Raw genomic sequence first — 17,902 nt, forward strand, 5'->3', positions numbered from 1 at the left:
AACTCAGTATGCCTCCCTTTACCACATTATGTGGGCCTGCCCCGACATTTCAAACATTCCCCGAATACCCAACCCAACTTTTGAGCAGTGGAAAGCTGCGTTGCTTAGCTCAGATCCGGAAGATCAGCGACAGCTTGTACGAGGGGCCACGAGTGCAGCCAGAGCTACAGGGGCCCTGGAATAGGGGTGCCTCCCCTCCTCAAGCAAACGACACCCTTTCCTAACCAGTGTAAAATAAAGTTACCGTATTTACTCGCGTAATGAACCCACTTTTTTTTCCAGAAAATTCGGCATGAATTTGGGGGGAGGGTTCATTACACGAGAAAAAAATGCAACAGATTTTTTTAAAGTTGAAATTCCAAACAATAAAGTTGCTAAGAGAAGCGCATCAGAGCCTTACCATTTTCGTAAAAACACCTGGGTGATTATGTAATGGAATTTCTTTTTTATTCTGAACATGCCAGTGGCTCCCTACTCGCCATGGAGCTGTCCTCCTCACTGAAGTCGCTTGCGGCTTCACATTCGTAGTCGGCCCACAGCGCACCGTCCTCCATGCCGTCAAGGCACTCCAAAACTTATTTTCTCACACCCAGAAATTTCCCTTTTTTGGGCCCACGAAATGCACGGCGATCCTTGTTCACCGACCAAAAACCTTGTTTTCACCCGTAGCGTACACGCAGTGGGTCAACAATGAAGTGCCGCCCAGCCACGCGGTTTCCATGTGATCAACGCATGCTCCACCACCTTCAGTTTAAAACCATCTGTGCAGCTCATGCACTAGCCCATCGTACGGTGCGCACCAAGAGCACCAAAAAATGGCCGGAACACAGCTGAACAACACCACAGAGCGGCATGACGAAGTTGCGGAACAGCAAGAGCAGGGGAATGTGGAGTACGTTTAGTGCTTTGTTCGCACGCTGCCAAAACCAGCCGGAACAGCAAAGAGCAGAGAAGGAGTGTGGAGTGCGTTTCGCGCTTTGTTCGCATGCCGCAACGTTTTTATGGCGCAAGGTTTGTTGCGTATTCTGCAGGTGGCGCACCGCAAGCACGCAATTTTTGAATTGTGAGCCACAGCATTCCAGCTCACTTCTCCGGCTACTGTTGAGAATATTTTTTTGTTGTTGTTGTTGGAATGCATTTTTAGCATTTATGCGTGTACTGTGATGTAATATCAAGTTACTGCGGTAGTCTACGGCATCAGCAACCATGCTAAGATAAAAACATATCTCCGCTGCATTTTTTATTCAAAGTGACAAAAAAGTAAATTCTCAAGAAGAAAAGTGGGGGAAGGGTTCATTACGCATGTGGGTTACTTGTGCAAGTAAATACGGTATTCCTCCTCCTCTTTCAAAACTCAAGCAGTGTCGACTGCTTCATTTTCCCTTAAGGAACGCCATGACTCAATTCTCACATTTGGTGAGCCCTTGCATGGCAACGTCATCATCATTTCACAGCCATGCAGTTTCTCACCACGTCGAACGCATCGGGTTTGCACGCTGTCGCTGGTGGAGGCTGCAGGTCCGGCACTTCGCCTTCATCTGACTCCTCCTTGTCACGGACACTTTTTATAATATCCCTATCACAGTTCTTCGTGAGCGATCACATTGGTGTCGGCATTGACGCGATCTTCCAGCTCAACAGCACACAGCACATTTCCAGCATCCTGAACGGCTGCCCAGAAATCAAGTGCATCTGCTGGTGGATGCACTGCTTCGTAGCAGCTGGCAGGATCCTCAGTCAGAGCTTGAAGCCCGCTTGTGCGGAACAGTTGGCGATGATTTCACGTCAGGCAGCAGTCCGTGCAGCAGCCATTATCGGCAGTGCTATGCACGAGTTCAACTTTGTGTCCCAACCATTCTCCAGGTTCATCTCCCGCTGGCAGTAGGCGCACTTCAGGCTTCTTATGACACCTCGGTCGAGTGGCTGTATTACAAAAGTGCAGCCTGGTGGATAGTACTTGTGAGCTCCGCATCCGGAACGTGATGAGCGGAGCTGTTGTCCAGCCACAAGCTAACACACCGGCCCTGCCTCCCCATCTTGCTGTCAAATGAAGCAACCGAATCAGAAAAAATGGCCCGCGCCATCCTTGGTCAGCTGTTGGCCAAATATTTCATAGAAAGGCCGTGACAACTAGCGGCAGGCGCATGTTAGACCCGTCCTCGTTAGCACACAGCAGCACAGTTGCGCTTTTTGCCGTGCTTGCCACCATGGCAACGTTGGCCCTTCATGTCGAGTGGTTATGATGGTAGCATCTCATAAAAAAAAGCCTGCTTCATTGGAGTTGTAGTTCACACATAGCGCAGCCTTCCAATAATGCCGGAACATTCGCAGACACCCAGAACAATGTCCTGCTCATGTCTGCGGATGCTGACTCTCCAGCGAGCGTCTTGTCGACAATATTGTGGCGGGCTTTGGATCGGCTCAGCTGCCCAGTACTCACTTTGAAGTCCTCAATGCCAAAAAGGCAAGCAAAATTCAGGGCCTTCTACTGCACTGCGTTTCCACTGATTGGTATTTTCTTTTCCTTTGTTTCCATGAACCACTTGTCCACAGCCCTTTCAAGCTCTTCATGCACCAACAGCACCGACTTCTTCCACTCGGCTGATGTTCTCGACGCAAGTGCTTTCAGACTCCAGGATGGTGGACAGTAAACTCTAAGAAATTCCAAACCTTGCCAAAACGTCACTTTTCTCTTGTCCGCTTGTTACTTCCGTCAAAATATGTGCTTTATCCTCTCATGATAAAAACGTTCGCTTTTTGCATGGTGCGGCGATGCCGAAGAGCACGGTATAACACAACACAAAGGTGTCACCGACTAAATCAAACACCACCACACACGCCTAGCACAAACTACACATTCGCACACTGCTAACACTAATTCACCGACAACACCAGACAACGCAGAGATGCCGCATGGACTGACGGGATAACTGAGCCAGATTAAGCCAACTGAGAATCCACTTCCACTTCAAACTGCCTGCAGCTGAAAACTTGCAAGCCGAGCTTCAAGCAAACGGCAAAGGACCACCAGTCTCATCACCATCAAAATCGAGCAATGCTGGCCGCCATGCTCAGGATGCTCGATCATCAGCGGCAGTTTCTGGTGGTGGCGACCCGCAATTTTAACTTTGTTGGCATAATTTTATGTGTGAAAATGCACCAAAATGATCGAACCTGTGTTTCTTGTATGACAAATGAATATTTTTAGCCTGGGATGCGTCGTCAAGTTTCGTTGAACTGGACCAGCATTCGGAAAAGTGCTTGTTGTGGTGGGAATATCTACACATTCAATTTTATGGACGGCTGATGGGGAATCATTAAATCCTGAGTTGAACCGGAAATTTTGCTGAAACAGTATTCGTAGTGGCATTTGGCTGTATGGCCACATGTCATCAGGAAGCAAACGCCAAGCACGGGACACCCAAGTGCGCGCCATCGCACGAGCCGGTCTGCAGGTGGCCAGCAGGTCTTGGGGTTGTCGCCGGCCATCCATTCGTAGAAACATTGCATGATGCTTGGGAGCAAAAGCTGCCACTTTGTCCTCCAGTTCCAGGTAGAGTTCCTGTATATAGCTCCCGCAGGGAGCTAAGAGTTGCGCGACCGACCGCCATCTTTGTTATCCGGATTGCTGCGGGAAAGCCGCCCGTCGCGAGTGAAGGAGCCTCGCCGCCACGCTTCCGACGGCGGCCGACGCGCGGTGGGGGCGCTTCGGTCGGCGGCGCCTTACGGCGGGTACGCTGGATTCCTGCGGTGCCGCCCGCGTTGGCGGCTGCGGCGCAGCCGTAGTGGGGGCTTCTCTGCGCGGCATGGATAACCGGAGTGTCGCAATCACGGCGGCGCGTGGAAAAGGGTCGCGCAACTCTTAGCTCCCTGCGGGAGCTATATACAGGAACTCTAGTTCCAGGCGCCCACGAAACGAGCTCTTCCGAGTGTTGCATACCGAAAGCTGCTCCTTCAGCTTACGCCAGTAGCGTACACTCTTTCCGGTCATTGAACTGGCTCTAGTCGGACATGTTGCCTTGGACGTTTCTTTTGAATGTTGTGATGAACTGGCACCAAGGGCCTGAACTTATCTTCAGCAAAAAGAAAATAGCACGTACACGCTCACTGACAGCGAGAGATGCGACAAAAAAAGATGGCGGCACATTCGACTAGTGTCACTGGCGATGGTGCCTGAGCAATTTTAATAAGGCCGAGGCTGTCTAGTTGCCAGGTGACAACACTATGCAAATGATTGGTATATAAGCCGAGGAGTGACTTGTCAGCAAATATTTTAGTAAAAAATCTCTACCTATATTCCGACAAACAGTACGAGTCCAAAACAACGGTCACCACTTTCCACTTTTATCTTTTGATTGAAGTTAGCTGTTGTGCCTTGCTTCCCTGGGCACACCTAGCACGAAGGAAATCAGGCTCCTACTTGACTTGCCAATCAAATTTCTGCAGATCTTGCCTACAAACACAGCAGAACTTCCATGCAACTACACCAGGCGGGGCCACGAGCACAAGCAAGAACACAAGCAAGCAGACAAAGACGCAGGATGTGACCGCAGACTTTGTTCTCGGATGGTGTTTCACCATGAGTCTCCTACGAAAGCGGTGAGAAAAGCCATCCACACAGACCCCCCCCCCCTTCGACCAGGCCTCCTGCTCACCAAGGCACTGGAGGTAGAAACGGCAGGGCGAAGAGGCGGTGCCTTCGGCGAGCTGCACTTCCTTGATGAAGAGGCTGAGGGCGTGGTTGAGCTCCTCAGGGCTCATGCTCAGCAGGTTGGTCTTGAAGAGCTTGAGCTGGCGCTTGCCCGACAGGGAGCCCTTCTCCAGCTCGGCATTCTTCTTGTGCACCCAGTCCTGCCAGGCACTCACCGCTGCTGCCGGCTGTCGAGGGGCACAGGAGAAGAGATCACACAGCCAGGTTGACTGACAGCCCTCGACAAACACACAAGGCACGAATGGCCCTGCTGCGATAAGCACGCCTCCTCTGGTGACCGTCCCTGCAAGACTCTCACGGGGAGCCCAGTTGGAGTGACACCTTCTGCCTAGGCAAAAAACAATTCCTGTCCAACTTGCGTTGTATTACCTCTATTTTAGGGACACGTCATCACACTTGCGTCCTATCTGAAGGCTATACAGTTGTAGGCACGGTGACCGTTTCAAAAATGCTCTTAATGTCACGAATAAATAACCCAACATTGCACAGCCAAGCGTCACCGAGAGAAAATAAGATTGCTATTTACGGGCTTGCCAAGTGAGAAAAAAAACTACCCCCCCCACATTTGCAAGTAATGAGCAAACCTATGCAAAGAAATCAAAGGAATGTGCACTTCCACAAGAGGTACAAAAACTAATGCAATACACCAGAATGAAATCATTTAATTCCAAGCACCAAAAACTGATGGGAGCACAAGAAAAGCATATGAATAGGAAAGGCATATAATAACAATTTCTCATTCGTCAGAAAGCCAACTCAGTTGAAACCCTTACTTATACGACAACAAAACGAACTGATAACACAGATCCGTGAATTTTTGTTTCCACCTGCATTTGCAACACTGTTTTCTTCCTAATCGTACATAACTAATAAACCACCTCAAAGTATTTCATCACGCCAAGCAGAACAAGAAGCCTCTTTGTTGCGAAGGCACTTCCAGGTGCCAGTTGGCTTTCATAACTGGAAAACTGAAGCACAAAACACAACTAGACAGCGATGAGGATAAGATTGAAAAAAAAAAAAGGCAGGCAAGGGCAATACTCACATCAAGCAAACCGTGGGTTTTCTTCACATCTTCAGCAACAGAACTGCAGGCTGATGGCTTGACTTCAACTGGCTCGGTTTCCACTGAGTCCATTTCCGCTGGCTCCATTTCTACTGGGTTTACGTCTACAGAGTCCACTTCTGCGGACTCTTTCTCTACAGCTTCCATTTTGGCTGGCTCTGTTTCTTCGGGTGCCGTTTCCTCTGACTCTATTTCCACTGGTTCGGCTTCTCCTGGCTCCACTTCATCATCCAAGGCAGTCCGTGTTTTTTTGGTGGGAAGTTGTGTGTCCGCTTCGTCGTCAGATGCTGCCCTCTTGGCAGACTTTGGCCTAGTTGGGCCACCTGTGGGCAGTATGATACATGACAAGTTTTGTAGGGCCACCCCACGACCAGTGTGAAATGAAACGACCAGTGTTTGCACCAAAGGACAGCAATCGACAAAACATTTCTGTTCACCTTTGTTTTCCGAATGCACTGGCCTCGGTGATGCTGAATCTGCCAAGGACCGTGCAATAGCAAGCAAGACTTCGTCAAACTTGTCATGGTTTTGCATTTGTTCCTAGAAACAAGGTAAAGCAGGTATCACTGTTCAAAAAGCACTGTTCAAAGGCACTGTTCAAAAAGCACTGCAACCATGGCAGCTTAAAATAGAGCGAGTCACTGCATATGGGAAAAGCATTTTTATGCCTGTCACACTGCATAAAAATTCTACCGGAGCAGCTAAACCGATCGCATACATGACAAGACGAGCCAAATCAATAAAAACTGTGTATATTTTAGTCTCCCAGCACAGTTAATCAAAAAACAAGTTTTCTCGAGGAACCTATCTCCTTATTAAAGGTGAAAGCAGCTCACAAACTGTTCTTGCTTTGTCACATGCAAAGCGGCTTTTCAACACGCCAGTGAAGTAGACACAGCGATTATACGCTAGTCTCATGAGAGAACTCATACATACAGCAAAGCCTACAAATATCTGTGACTTCAATGTTTGTGTGCAATTGTGTTCTTTTCTTGTGCCTTTCAAACTGGGAAGAAGCAACTACTCTGCACACTTCTGAACACCACCTTGTTTGCTTCCAATTTGCCAGCCCTATTATTATGGGTAAGTGCTTTGTACCGACTGCTTACTCCTTACTTTGTCACTTCTTTTTTTTTTTTTTGAAGGGAATGAAAAAGAGGAGATACTTAAATGTTCAGGTGTTTATACTTTAATAAACATATGCCTTGGGTTCCACTTTGGGTCCCACTATGTCTCAGCTGCTAGTGTAGGTGGGATTTGCCATTTGTCCCTGTCGAAACGGCTTTTGTTTGATCTTGCACAACATTTCCCACTATGCTATAGATCTCAATGTGGGTAACAATGTCTTCACTCTACCTTGCAGAAAATTCACAACCAACCACAAGGAGTGTAGCAACATGAAATGCTCTGCCCCGGTTAGGCTCCGACTTGCGAAAGCCTTGTTCTATCTATTCACATAGTGTGTACCATGTCCTGCACTGTCCGGCTGCCTTCCAAACATCCTTTTGAAAACTCTGGTTCCCTTTCACAGCTTCCCTCCCCTCCGACCCACCGTGGCCTCCCTGAGCATCTCCCGGATCTGGTCGGTGGTGTCGCACGTCGTGGGCAGGAAGATGGGCACGGGCACCGGGATGGGAATGGGCAGCGGCGAGGGCACCGCGTGGGCAAACATGTGCAGGGGCACTGGCACGTACACGGGCACGGGCACGGGCACCAGCCGCACTGCCCCCGGGGCCCCCAGCTCCGCCTGCACCCCCGTGTCCACCCCGACTGGGCCTGCCAGAGGTCGCAGGGGCAGCCAGTTAGGACGCACGCACGCACGCACGCACGCACGCTTCTCCGAGCCCACCTGGGAGTGCGTCACTGCTGCCGTCACCGGGCTCGGGCTTGCAGAGCGTGGCCTTGTGCGCCACCTGGGGCCGGCAGAGGAGCGCCTTGTTGCGCAGCAGCTTGGGGAAGGGCAGCTGGATGATCACCTCCCGCTCCGTGTGGCCGGCCCCCACGTCCTTGGCCGCAGCAGCAGACGGACTGGAAACCCGGGCGCTGCTGCTGCTCGCCATGGCGGCAACAATGTGCGGCGACGGGGCCAGAATCTTGTCCTGGACCACAGTCGACTGCTGCACCTGCACGGGGACGCTCACCACCTGGCGGGGCCGCGACGCGTGGCTCATTAGCCAGTGCAGTCAGGACAATAAGGGTGCGGCGCTTGGGTGACACACCTCAGCGTCGGCCCAACGACAGTTTAACTCTTTCCTTACGGCGCCACAGGCCATCGGACACGGAATTTCGATGATTTCAAACCTTCTCGCGAAAAATAAAAAATGCGCCTTGAGGACAACTAACACCATCTGGCATATTTATTGGTAACTCCCTTTTCGATTTTATTATGTTTTGTTTACATTTTGCGTGCGGAGATGGAGCCCAGAGTGAAATTTGAACCTGTGATGGCGATGAGCTGCTTGAAAATGGCATTCACTTCACGGTAGCAAAAATTAGTAGCAACAGAATGGAATGATTTAAATTTACATGCATTTCTAATTTAGTTACAACACAACAGAGTAGGAGCTGAACTGTTTCGTCCAAACTACTAACGAGCTACACGACTGGTCAGCTGCTAAATCTTCGATGCGGCTGACGCCGCCTTTTTTAATTAAGAACCCCTGGGAGTACTGCCGAGCATAACAATGTCCGTTCCTGCTACACTTCGCCAAAAGAACGCGACTGACCTCAGATTGTGCGAGAACTTGATGATCGGAACTGGGGGCAAATTTTATTTACCATGCTGAAATGCTTCTCGCATTCAACGTTTCTGTGGTACTGACCAGTTCAACTTGCGTGCATTGCCAACTATGCTTTACAAGTTATTACGATGTCCAGTGGTGAAGGATGCGATTGGGTTGTCAGGTAGCTCCAGCGAAATGTGGCTAGACTGGGAGAAAGGTTTAGCCAAACACGGGTGTGTATTCGGGAGATTTTTGTTCCGACCATACAATCGTACAAAACCATCAAAATCCGGGAGTCTCCCTGATAATTTGGGAAACCTGGCAGGTATGCGATTCGAACTTGCGGCCTCCAGGTCACCCCAACGTTACGGCCAGCGTAGTCGGACACTTTATCCACTACACTATCGACGCGAGAAGCGCGTGCGGTGAAAAACTGCTGCCTAAAGCCGCTTCGAACTTGTAACTTATCACTCTGTCATGTTTTCATAAATTCTAATCAACCCAGAGCTTCAACCGCCAACTTACTGTTGAACGCTTCTGCAGTAAGCCAAAGGGGAGCGTATAAGATCAACGAAACAGCGTTAACAGCATTGTTTATTAAAGGAAACAGGAAAGCAATCGAACTGCGTGATGGTGAGACTCGGCGACTCGGCGCTGTATCACTGCTTCTAGGTAGTTATTTTTGCGCTTGATGAGTAAATAATGGATGGAGTTAAGTTCCGACTACTCGACGTTCTTCAATAAAGGTGTTTATGTAATAAATTCTCATTTTAAGCGTTCAGACATTTATCACGTCAGGTCAGAAGTTTCACGTTCGCGCAACTCACATTACAGGCTACGTGAGACAGACGTCGGCAAACTTATGCAAGAATATCGGCTAGCAAAACGACAGTTTAGACTCGTGCGACACAGCATAAGCAGTTTACGAATGCCCCATTTAGATTAAACGTGGTTACCTCTGCCTGCGCCACTCACCCGCATTGTTGACTGAAAGTTCGTTGATCAGTCGTATCAGAGATCAGACATCTCCCGTTTAGTTGCAAGGCGAATTTCATCATGGCGCCGATGTTGTAGCTTTATCTCACGATTTACAAGCCTGCCCTATGCCGACATATTGTGCAGACAAGGGGGAACTGTGATTGGCTGCTTACCCACTTACTGAAACGTCACTTCACGAATTGAGGAGGAAAGCCTCGGTGAAACCGTAACTGCATTTGTTTTCCCATTTGCCGATATCGGGCAACGAAACAGGTATGCAATGTTTGTTTATTTAGGTTCCGCGGTTATAAGCGCACACACAACACAATTTTTTTTAAAATCTCTTCACGGCCCCTTTAAGGGGGGGACGAGGGTTTTCAAACTAACTTTTTTATTTATGGGTAGGCACTTATGAAAATTGGCACACAAATGTATTTTCTCTGTAGATTTCAAGTATGCAATTATATTTGAGCTGCTGCTGTTAGTTTGAAAGTTATCATGTAAAGTCTAAACCATAATTAGGTAATTTCTTGCGCAGCTTTAATGAACTTTCGCATTGCATTTTGTAGCTTTTTATTACATGAATTGATAGCCAGAGAGTTCCCATACCCGATGACATTCTTCGTTTTTGTCTAAAGTCATGGCATTCCAAAAAAACATGTCAAGTATAAAAGATGGCAGTATTCGATATTTTGGCTCATCAAAATAACTGCAAGTCATTATTTATGCATGGCCTAAATAGAAAAACTAAGAATGTCATCCGGTACCTTAGGTTGTACTGAAAAAAAAAACGGTACCAAGATTGACCTTATGAAGCAAACAGAAGTTTCCAAAAAGTTGCGTAAGGCTGAGGTAAACAACCAGAAATATGAAACTGAGAAAACTGCATTTGAAGTTTGGCCATGTGTTATGAAATGAACGGTCAGTTACAGTAGTGTAACTGCAGTATTTCCCTGTAACAAAGACATGGTCCTCACATTTCCAAATCTGTCTTTCGATTCCAAACATGTCCACTACAACCGGAGATACCAGAGGCCAAGTAACGTACACCATCAGGAATTAAGCAAAATTTATCGACTTCAAATCGGTTGGCATCTTGCTGGCGTTGTGAAAACTGCAACAGTCCTTCGTAAACTGGCATCATTCATTACAGTGCACTTTGGTACCCAGAATATTGGGTATGGCGGAGGAGGGAGGGGTGAAACTTGCTTCAGATGCCCCCCCCCCCCTTTTTTTTTGTTCTTTGATGAGGCATTTTAGTCGTGGTTTTTGCGCAGGAAATTTGAGAGGATACAGGAGTGGGACACTGCGCAGTGCGTTCTCTGCAAATGCATCACGCCGTTGGCCATGAAAAGAGCCTTTTGGGGGAAAAAAACTAGCCGAAGGGCAAGCTCTGTTGGCCTGTGGCAGTATGGCAGGAAACGTTTGGACGATCCTGTGACAAAACACTGAGCTTAGATTTCGCAACACTGAAGTTTTAAGTGGGAGGTGGGGGTGAGGGGGAGGGGGGGTGTTTCACAAGTTGCAGAAGGCTTGTTGTACCACTCCAATGTGTGACGACCGTCCCCTGGTCATCCACGTGCCATCAAATATGACATCAATGTTGTTTGGCGGCTGAGCAAGGTCCCTGTACAAGCCCTTGACGACACACACACTATCTGCTTCAGAGGCTGCGCAGTGTCCTCACAAACCTGGACCACTTTTTTCAAGTGCGCTTGGAACGACTTGTAGTGTAGCCTAGCCTCTGTGGGATAAGTTCATCCCAGCACAAAAGTCCGACAGAGCAGACACCCCCTTTCTGATGCTTTGAATACTTTTCGAAGCCGTTATGTTTACCTTGAAAGGAGTAATGTTGCCAGATCTTTCGGTCCTTGGTGACAAAAAAACGCTCCACACGATGTTCGCAAACTGAGCACATCACCTGGAGCCTAACGGCGAGTCTGCACTGCCTGTCAGCCGTCTCAAATCCGGCGCCGCCAGCCCGCACTTGCCGCACTCGACGTGCGCAAAAAGGTCTTTCAGCTTTGCCATATCCACTAAGCCAAAATCTGTGTTGGATTCTACCTCCAAGTGTGCCAGATCCACTTCAAGGAGGTCGAATTTCTACTGCGTTGGTGATTTGGTCTCCATGACGCGCTTGATCTCGTCTGCGTGTTCCGTACGCGCAGCGATCTCTTCCGCCGTGTAATACCTTGTGTCAAGTCGACACGACGTGCTTGGACCAGGTCTGGATTCCCGAGGTAGTTGGTCAGGCGATGGGACAGGCGAAGCAATACGAGGCGGCGATTTTCATCCGGCTGAGTCGAGCGGCCTGAGTCGCACTACGCGGGGGGACGACGCTTTCGCATCCCGTACACATGACGGGTCGTCCTCTTCAAACGTATGTCTCCTGGCATCAGTCACGAAAGTGCGCGATGAAAGAATCCCAAGAAACCGCGAAAATGTCTAGCAAAACTACTCTAAGCGAGCTACGCTGCGCCAGATGAGCGAACTCCGTCAGACGCGCGTAGCAGACGCCATGACGGCGGGGAAAAAAAAAAAAAAACTGACGCAGCAGTTGCGCTGACCAATGGGAGGCGTCAGACGACGAACTCAAACCGCGCGCGCGCGCTCCAGCCAATCGGCGGCCCAGAAGGTGCCTTCGGAAAACTGGCAAGGGTGGTCGTTCTACTCAAGTGACGCCATTTCGAGATGTCGCAAAATGTGCACAAAGAAAGAAGCTTCAAAACAAGGCCAAAATGGCGGCGATCGGTCAGCTGCTTCGCCCGCGGCGCGCGCGGGAATTTGAAACAACTTTTGCCCGATTCGGTGCATTTCGTGGCGCCCCGAGGCGTTTCAAAACATGGTTTTAGAGTATTTCCCGATGGAATTTAGCATTGATATTTTGAAGGCAGGTGCGTGAAGGTATAATAATTCCAAAAATTGTATTTTCTCAAAATCGACATTTTGGCCATTTCTGACCATCCTAAGACCCGCGCGTCCCCCTTAAGGTGCTGGGAATCCAAATTCACCCTTCTCGCAATGCGCAGTTGTTTAATAAGGCAGAAAATGCCAGAAATGTGAAAGCGGATGCCAATGCCCCGCACGCTTTCAGGTAATATGGTTTGTGATTTCACAATAATTGTGCACGGCGGGAGCTCATTGGAGAAGCATCTATAAATGTTTTTTTTTCTAAAATAAACAGTTCCAAAGTAGTGGAGCAAGTGAAACAAATGTAAATCAAAGCTTTCCTTGAGCTGACGTAATTTAAAAACACAGACAACAGATTTTATGTACTGCAAGCCAGGCTGGTTCCCTCACGCTCGACAGCCATCATGCTTTCGGTTTCGTTTAAAAAAGCATTGGTGCGCAATAAGCGAAGTCGATAGCCTACCACACGGTGAACGCCGCTTCTGCAAGCAATATATCTCTCGCAGAAAGCAGCAAAAGGCACTGCAGGGGTTTAACTCTTTTCATACGGCGCCATAGGCCATCGGACACGGAGGTCCGATGATTTCAAACGTCCCGCGAAAGCTAAAAACGGCGCCTGGCGGACCACTAACGCCAACTGCCGTATTTATTGATAACTCATTTTTCGATTCTATTATGTTTTGTTGATATTTCTCGTGCAGAGACCGCGCCAAGAGTGAAATTTGAACCCGCGATAGTGGCGAGTTGTATGAAAATGGCGTCCATCGCACACAGAGTTCCGACGATTTCAAACGTCCTGCGAAAGCTAGAAACGGCGCCTGTCGGACAACTAACGCCATCTGGCGTATTTATTGACAACTCATTTTTCAATTTTATTATGTTTTGTTGATATTTCGCGTGCAGAGACCGCGCCAAGTGTGGCGAGTTGTGTGAAAACGGCGTCCGCTGTATTTGGGCTGTATTTATAAACAAAACGGGCTTCCCATCTGACGACTGCGGCTTTCACATTGATGTGTAGGGTCTGGACATGTTCGGTAGGGATATTTTGCTAAATGCGCCGCATCATATTGCGATATCACCTTCATGATAGCCTGGCACTCGTGTCAGATTACTGCTATGGAGCGATGCGCGACACTTCTCAAGGTCGCTGGATTTTTTTTTTCTGGTTTTTTACCACTAAGTGAAAAGGATTTTGTGTCAGAACACAAAAAAGTTTGCTTGGAGGCATGACCAACTTACACTCGAGTGGCTTCGAGGAATGGCACAGCTGTCAGTTCCGCTAGCTTGACGGGCCCACAAAAATACAAAACTTGGTGTACAGCATTGATATATATATTGAATCATAGCCAAGAAATGTAGGAACAATTTGCATATCTTAGAATTCCTAAAATAATTTTTAGGCTCATTACAATCTCCTATATACATTGCGTGTATACTTTTTGTGCATTTTTTTCTGATTATTTGACTAATAAACTGTATGTAATTGTACCTTTCACAAAACTGCTGTTATGGGTTTGTAAGAGCAATCTATAAGCTACAATTACATGCATAGCAATGCTAAATGTGTCCACTAGCTCAAGAGAAAAAAGTTTTGTGGAAGCACTCAAAATCGGCCATTTTTCCGTCTTAACGAAAGATTTAAGGGGGGACGTGGCTTTCAAAATCAACTTTTTTATTTCTTTGTGGATTTTGATGAAAATTGGCACAGCAACTGGAAATGCTTCCGTGATAACACCATAAAAATTTCAAGTTAATATTCTGAAAACTTTTTTATGTATTAAATTTTCTTTCTGTTCCGCTTGTACCGAGCTTGAGCGGCTTATAAAACATGATAGAAAATTTGTTCGAAGTGCTTTGCATTCCCAAATGAATGGACGAGGTCGTGACAGTTTTAGAATTTTTTTTTTACAACACAATGTTTTTTAGTTTTCATTTTTTTAGAGGTTAATGTGCAATAGGCATGTTGACTGTGAACGATTATGTGAATAAAAAAATCACAAAAAACAAATCTGGAAAACCAAGAGTGTCACGACCTGAACTGTTCATCAAAGAATGTAATGCAAGAAACGGAATCAAAATAGACCCAGCGGTCACAAAGAAATCCCTGGTACAAGCGACACAGGTGGCAAAAAAAACTGTTTTGAGAAAACGGCTTCCAAAGTTGCAACGTAGGTTTCACTTATCAAAAGTCGTCACGGTTGTAGCCTTTCATGTCCTTTTGAACATGGGGCTTCTGGAATGCCTTGCCTTGAAATTGGAGTGCCTTTCACAGCCTTTCTCTTTCCAGAAAATATCATTTTCAGCTCCTCTGTGAAGAGTACATACCCCACTTTGCAGATCAAATGAAGGGGGAGATGGGTTTCAATGGGCTTTCAATGCGAAGTAGGTTAGCTGGTTGGCTGTATCGCACTGAACAGCCTCCTTTTGCAGTGTTGTCACCATGGCAACAAGTTAAGCATTTTTTTTACTTAAATTTGAACATTTTTGGCTTTTTTTATGTTTTATCATCTTGCCTGGCACAGCAACTTAGTACTCATACGTGCAGGTGTTCATTGCCAAAAGTTTGCATACCACAAGGATGAAAATGAGCTACTTTGAAGCTTGGTAGAGTATTCTGCATAACTCCCAACTTCAATGCAAGAGCATATTTTTTTACTACTTTTGACATTCAAGGCATCCAATATTTCTCGCCGCAAAGCCAGTATGCCCTGAGCAATGGAATCAATAATTTCACTAAAAAATCACTGTTAAATGCTGCGACAAACGTACATTTTTAATGCAGAGAACATATTTTTATTCCTATATTACTAACTCAAACCTGTTTGCATGAAAATTACAAGTGCACGGGAAACGTTGCGCAAGAAAGGCGATATGGCTCGCGCGCATCTTAGCGCACGCTTACCGCGACATATCGAACTTTGATTACAGCTGATATGGCTGGTCAGGTCGCTTTTAGGATTAAATCTAACGACGCAGGCATTAATTACAACTACTGGCGTTCAATCGTAACCGGTTGCCCAGTCATGTGCTGCCCCAATGCGCGTCGGCTATGCCGTGCGCGCCGCAGCGTTTCACGCGTCGACCGTTTCTTTCTCAAGGCTAGCGAGCCCACAGTCAAAACACAGCAATAACTAAGCGTGTAAACATCGCAAACCCGACCAAAAGTTCACTTCACGAACCGCTATTGCAAGCGCGCACACCGCGTCACCCTCCGGGGTCTGGCGACGGTAGAGTCACGCGCACCACGAAGCGTTCGATGACCTCCTCCTTTCGAGCCACACAACTTCCCGTAATCTGGCTCGTTATCTCCGGCATTCCCACCGCGATAACGTCCGTGTTGAATGCCATAGATTGAACAGAAACTCGGCCGAGCGAAGCGGCGAAAATGAACTCAAACCGCTCGCTACGCAGCTCAGGCGGCCGCCATCTTGCATTGCGCCCGTGACATCCAATCAGGAGGGTCGGTGTACCGCGCCCCGACCGAGGACCAATAGCGCTTCAGCATCTATTTCTAGCTTCGTTTGTGCGTCGTTTCTTTTCTGCCGTTTGTGCGTTTGTGAATGAACGAAGATAAAAGAGACGAGCAGAACCGGAAAGACGATCGCTCGGCCGATCTAACCATATCAAAATGGCCGCGCCCGGTGGCACCGGTGCGGAGATAGAGCGCTCCGAAAATTGCCGTTTTTTCGCCCTTTTGCGCTGATAGTTTGTCACCGCGCCTGACAAAAGTATTTTTTTATGCCACTTTGCGACGCTTTTCAGCCTAAAAACTTTGCAGACGCATAGAATAGGAAACATAGAAGCCGAATATGTGGGTTTCAAAAAAACGATGTTTTGGTCATTTTTGCGAAGTTGAAAGCCGCGTCCCCCCTTAAGCGACCTGACCTGCCTGAGCTTTTAATCCATTTTCCACGCACAGATGTTGCTATCAGTCAGGCGCGCCCGCACCCGGTTTGAACCTTATCGCCGGTGAAAGGTTAGGGCACGGAGTAGGTTGGTTAGGGTACTTACTGCAGGGGGTTATCCGACTAATCCGAATTTGTGCTCTTCAGCTTGCCGTTGATAAATAATTCATACATTGTGCGTGCATAGCTCTACCCTTGTTATGTTTAGGCCGGGCGGAGCCGCTTCGAAGTTCGACCATTCGGCCACAAAGACTACTCAAAACAGCTGCAGGAAGCAAGAGCAGGGTGTCTAGCAAATTGCCTAATTCAATTTCCCTGACTTTTCCATGTTTTCCATGACCATTTTAGCTGAAATTCCCTGACCAATACAACACGCGCCATTTTGTGGAAACGGTCCGTGAAGCACATAAAAAGCGTAGAGAAAACACATTCTATCATAGGGAAAAACACATTTGTTGCAAGTGGCCTAATACTCAAAATGCACTTTGATTAATTTCAGTTTGAGGTTTGCTTGCCTTCAGTTACGGCTTCAGAGAGTTTATTTCATCTTGCGGGATAGAAACTTCAAGTTGCGCTTCAGCAAGCACCTTTTGCTTTTTTTCTTGATTGTCCTGGCTTGACATGCAACGTGAACCGCATGGTGCGTTGCGCGTGCGCGTTTCACGTGCGATTTTTTGACGCCCGCGTCGACGATTCGCGCGCGCGGCAGCTTCTGCCTCGCTCACAAAATGACGCGCGTCGCGCGCGGCAGTGGGAGGAGCCTGATGACTTGCGCCAATGGGGAGCCGCGCGCCTCATGGCGGCAGTTTCGAAGCTCTCGAGGCAGCCGGCTGGCTCCGCCAGACATGTTAAGGCTTACCACCCCGGCAGGTACTGCATGGGCCCTTTCAGTAGCGGCGCGGATGATGTTTTATTGTACCGTTTTCGCCCATGTTATAAGCTTTTTACCTCACAAGCAACTTCGTGCGTGCCTTGTGCGGCATTTTAGAGAGCGCTTAGAAGCAGTCGCTCGAGCTCCCGTCATCACTTTGCGGTCGAAGCCGCCGCCATGTTGCCGCCGCTGGCAGCACCACGCGCAGCGTGCGGGTAGTTCCGCGGCAGCGTCAGCGCGCCTGTGACGTGCGCGGAGCGTTTTCGCGAGCAGAAAACACCCCATGCGGTTCACTGGGTTCGCGCTAAACCATGTTCCTTTTTGATTATGTAATTCTGGCTCCTGATGTCATAAGGAAGTTGTTTCAAGATTAGCCCCCAAAAAACGCTGCCTTTTAAAATTCGCTGGAAAAAAAGGCCCGTTTTGCGTGCGATTTGGGTACCACCTAGACGTCCCTCTGCCGCAAATGCACCCAGCAACTTAAGCCAGGTGCATGAACCGCACGGCGAGTTTCTGCACGCGATTCGTGCGCGGTATTTTCACGGCCGCATCGACGATTTCGTGCCTGCGGTGGCTCCTTTCCTGCACAAGCAAGTGCGTTTGTGCCTTGAGTAGCATTTTAAAGAGCGGTTAGAAGCGGCCGTTGGAGCTACCGCACTACTCCGCGGCCGGTGCTGCCGCCATGTTGCCACCGCCTACCGCTCGGAGAACACCGTGCGGGTGGTTCCCGCGGCGGCG

The 17,902-nt window shown here is 48.3% G+C and overlaps 1 protein-coding gene across 5 annotated transcripts in view; it reads right to left on the minus strand.

The window, feature by feature from the left end:
* The window catches only part of Woc (zinc finger protein without children), a 113,637-nt gene that overhangs the window by 35,014 nt on the left and 60,721 nt on the right, over nucleotides 1-17,902 (minus strand). For all 5 annotated transcript variants that reach the window (XM_077683926.1, XM_077683924.1, XM_077683925.1 and 2 more), the window contains 5 exons: nucleotides 7,627-7,921; nucleotides 7,330-7,553; nucleotides 6,215-6,317; nucleotides 5,757-6,100; nucleotides 4,656-4,878 (listed from right to left, as the gene is read on the minus strand). In XM_077683926.1, the coding sequence (XP_077540052.1) occupies nucleotides 4,656-4,878; nucleotides 5,757-6,100; nucleotides 6,215-6,317; nucleotides 7,330-7,553; nucleotides 7,627-7,921 (1,189 nt within the window). The remainder of the gene's footprint in view (nucleotides 1-4,655; nucleotides 4,879-5,756; nucleotides 6,101-6,214; nucleotides 6,318-7,329; nucleotides 7,554-7,626; nucleotides 7,922-17,902) is intronic.

Source organism: Haemaphysalis longicornis, unplaced genomic scaffold (genome assembly GCF_048455015.1).
Source record: "Haemaphysalis longicornis isolate Haplotype H1 unplaced genomic scaffold, Haemaphysalis longicornis Haplotype H1 scaffold_9, whole genome shotgun sequence".
NCBI classification, from domain to species: domain Eukaryota; kingdom Metazoa; phylum Arthropoda; class Arachnida; order Ixodida; family Ixodidae; genus Haemaphysalis; species Haemaphysalis longicornis.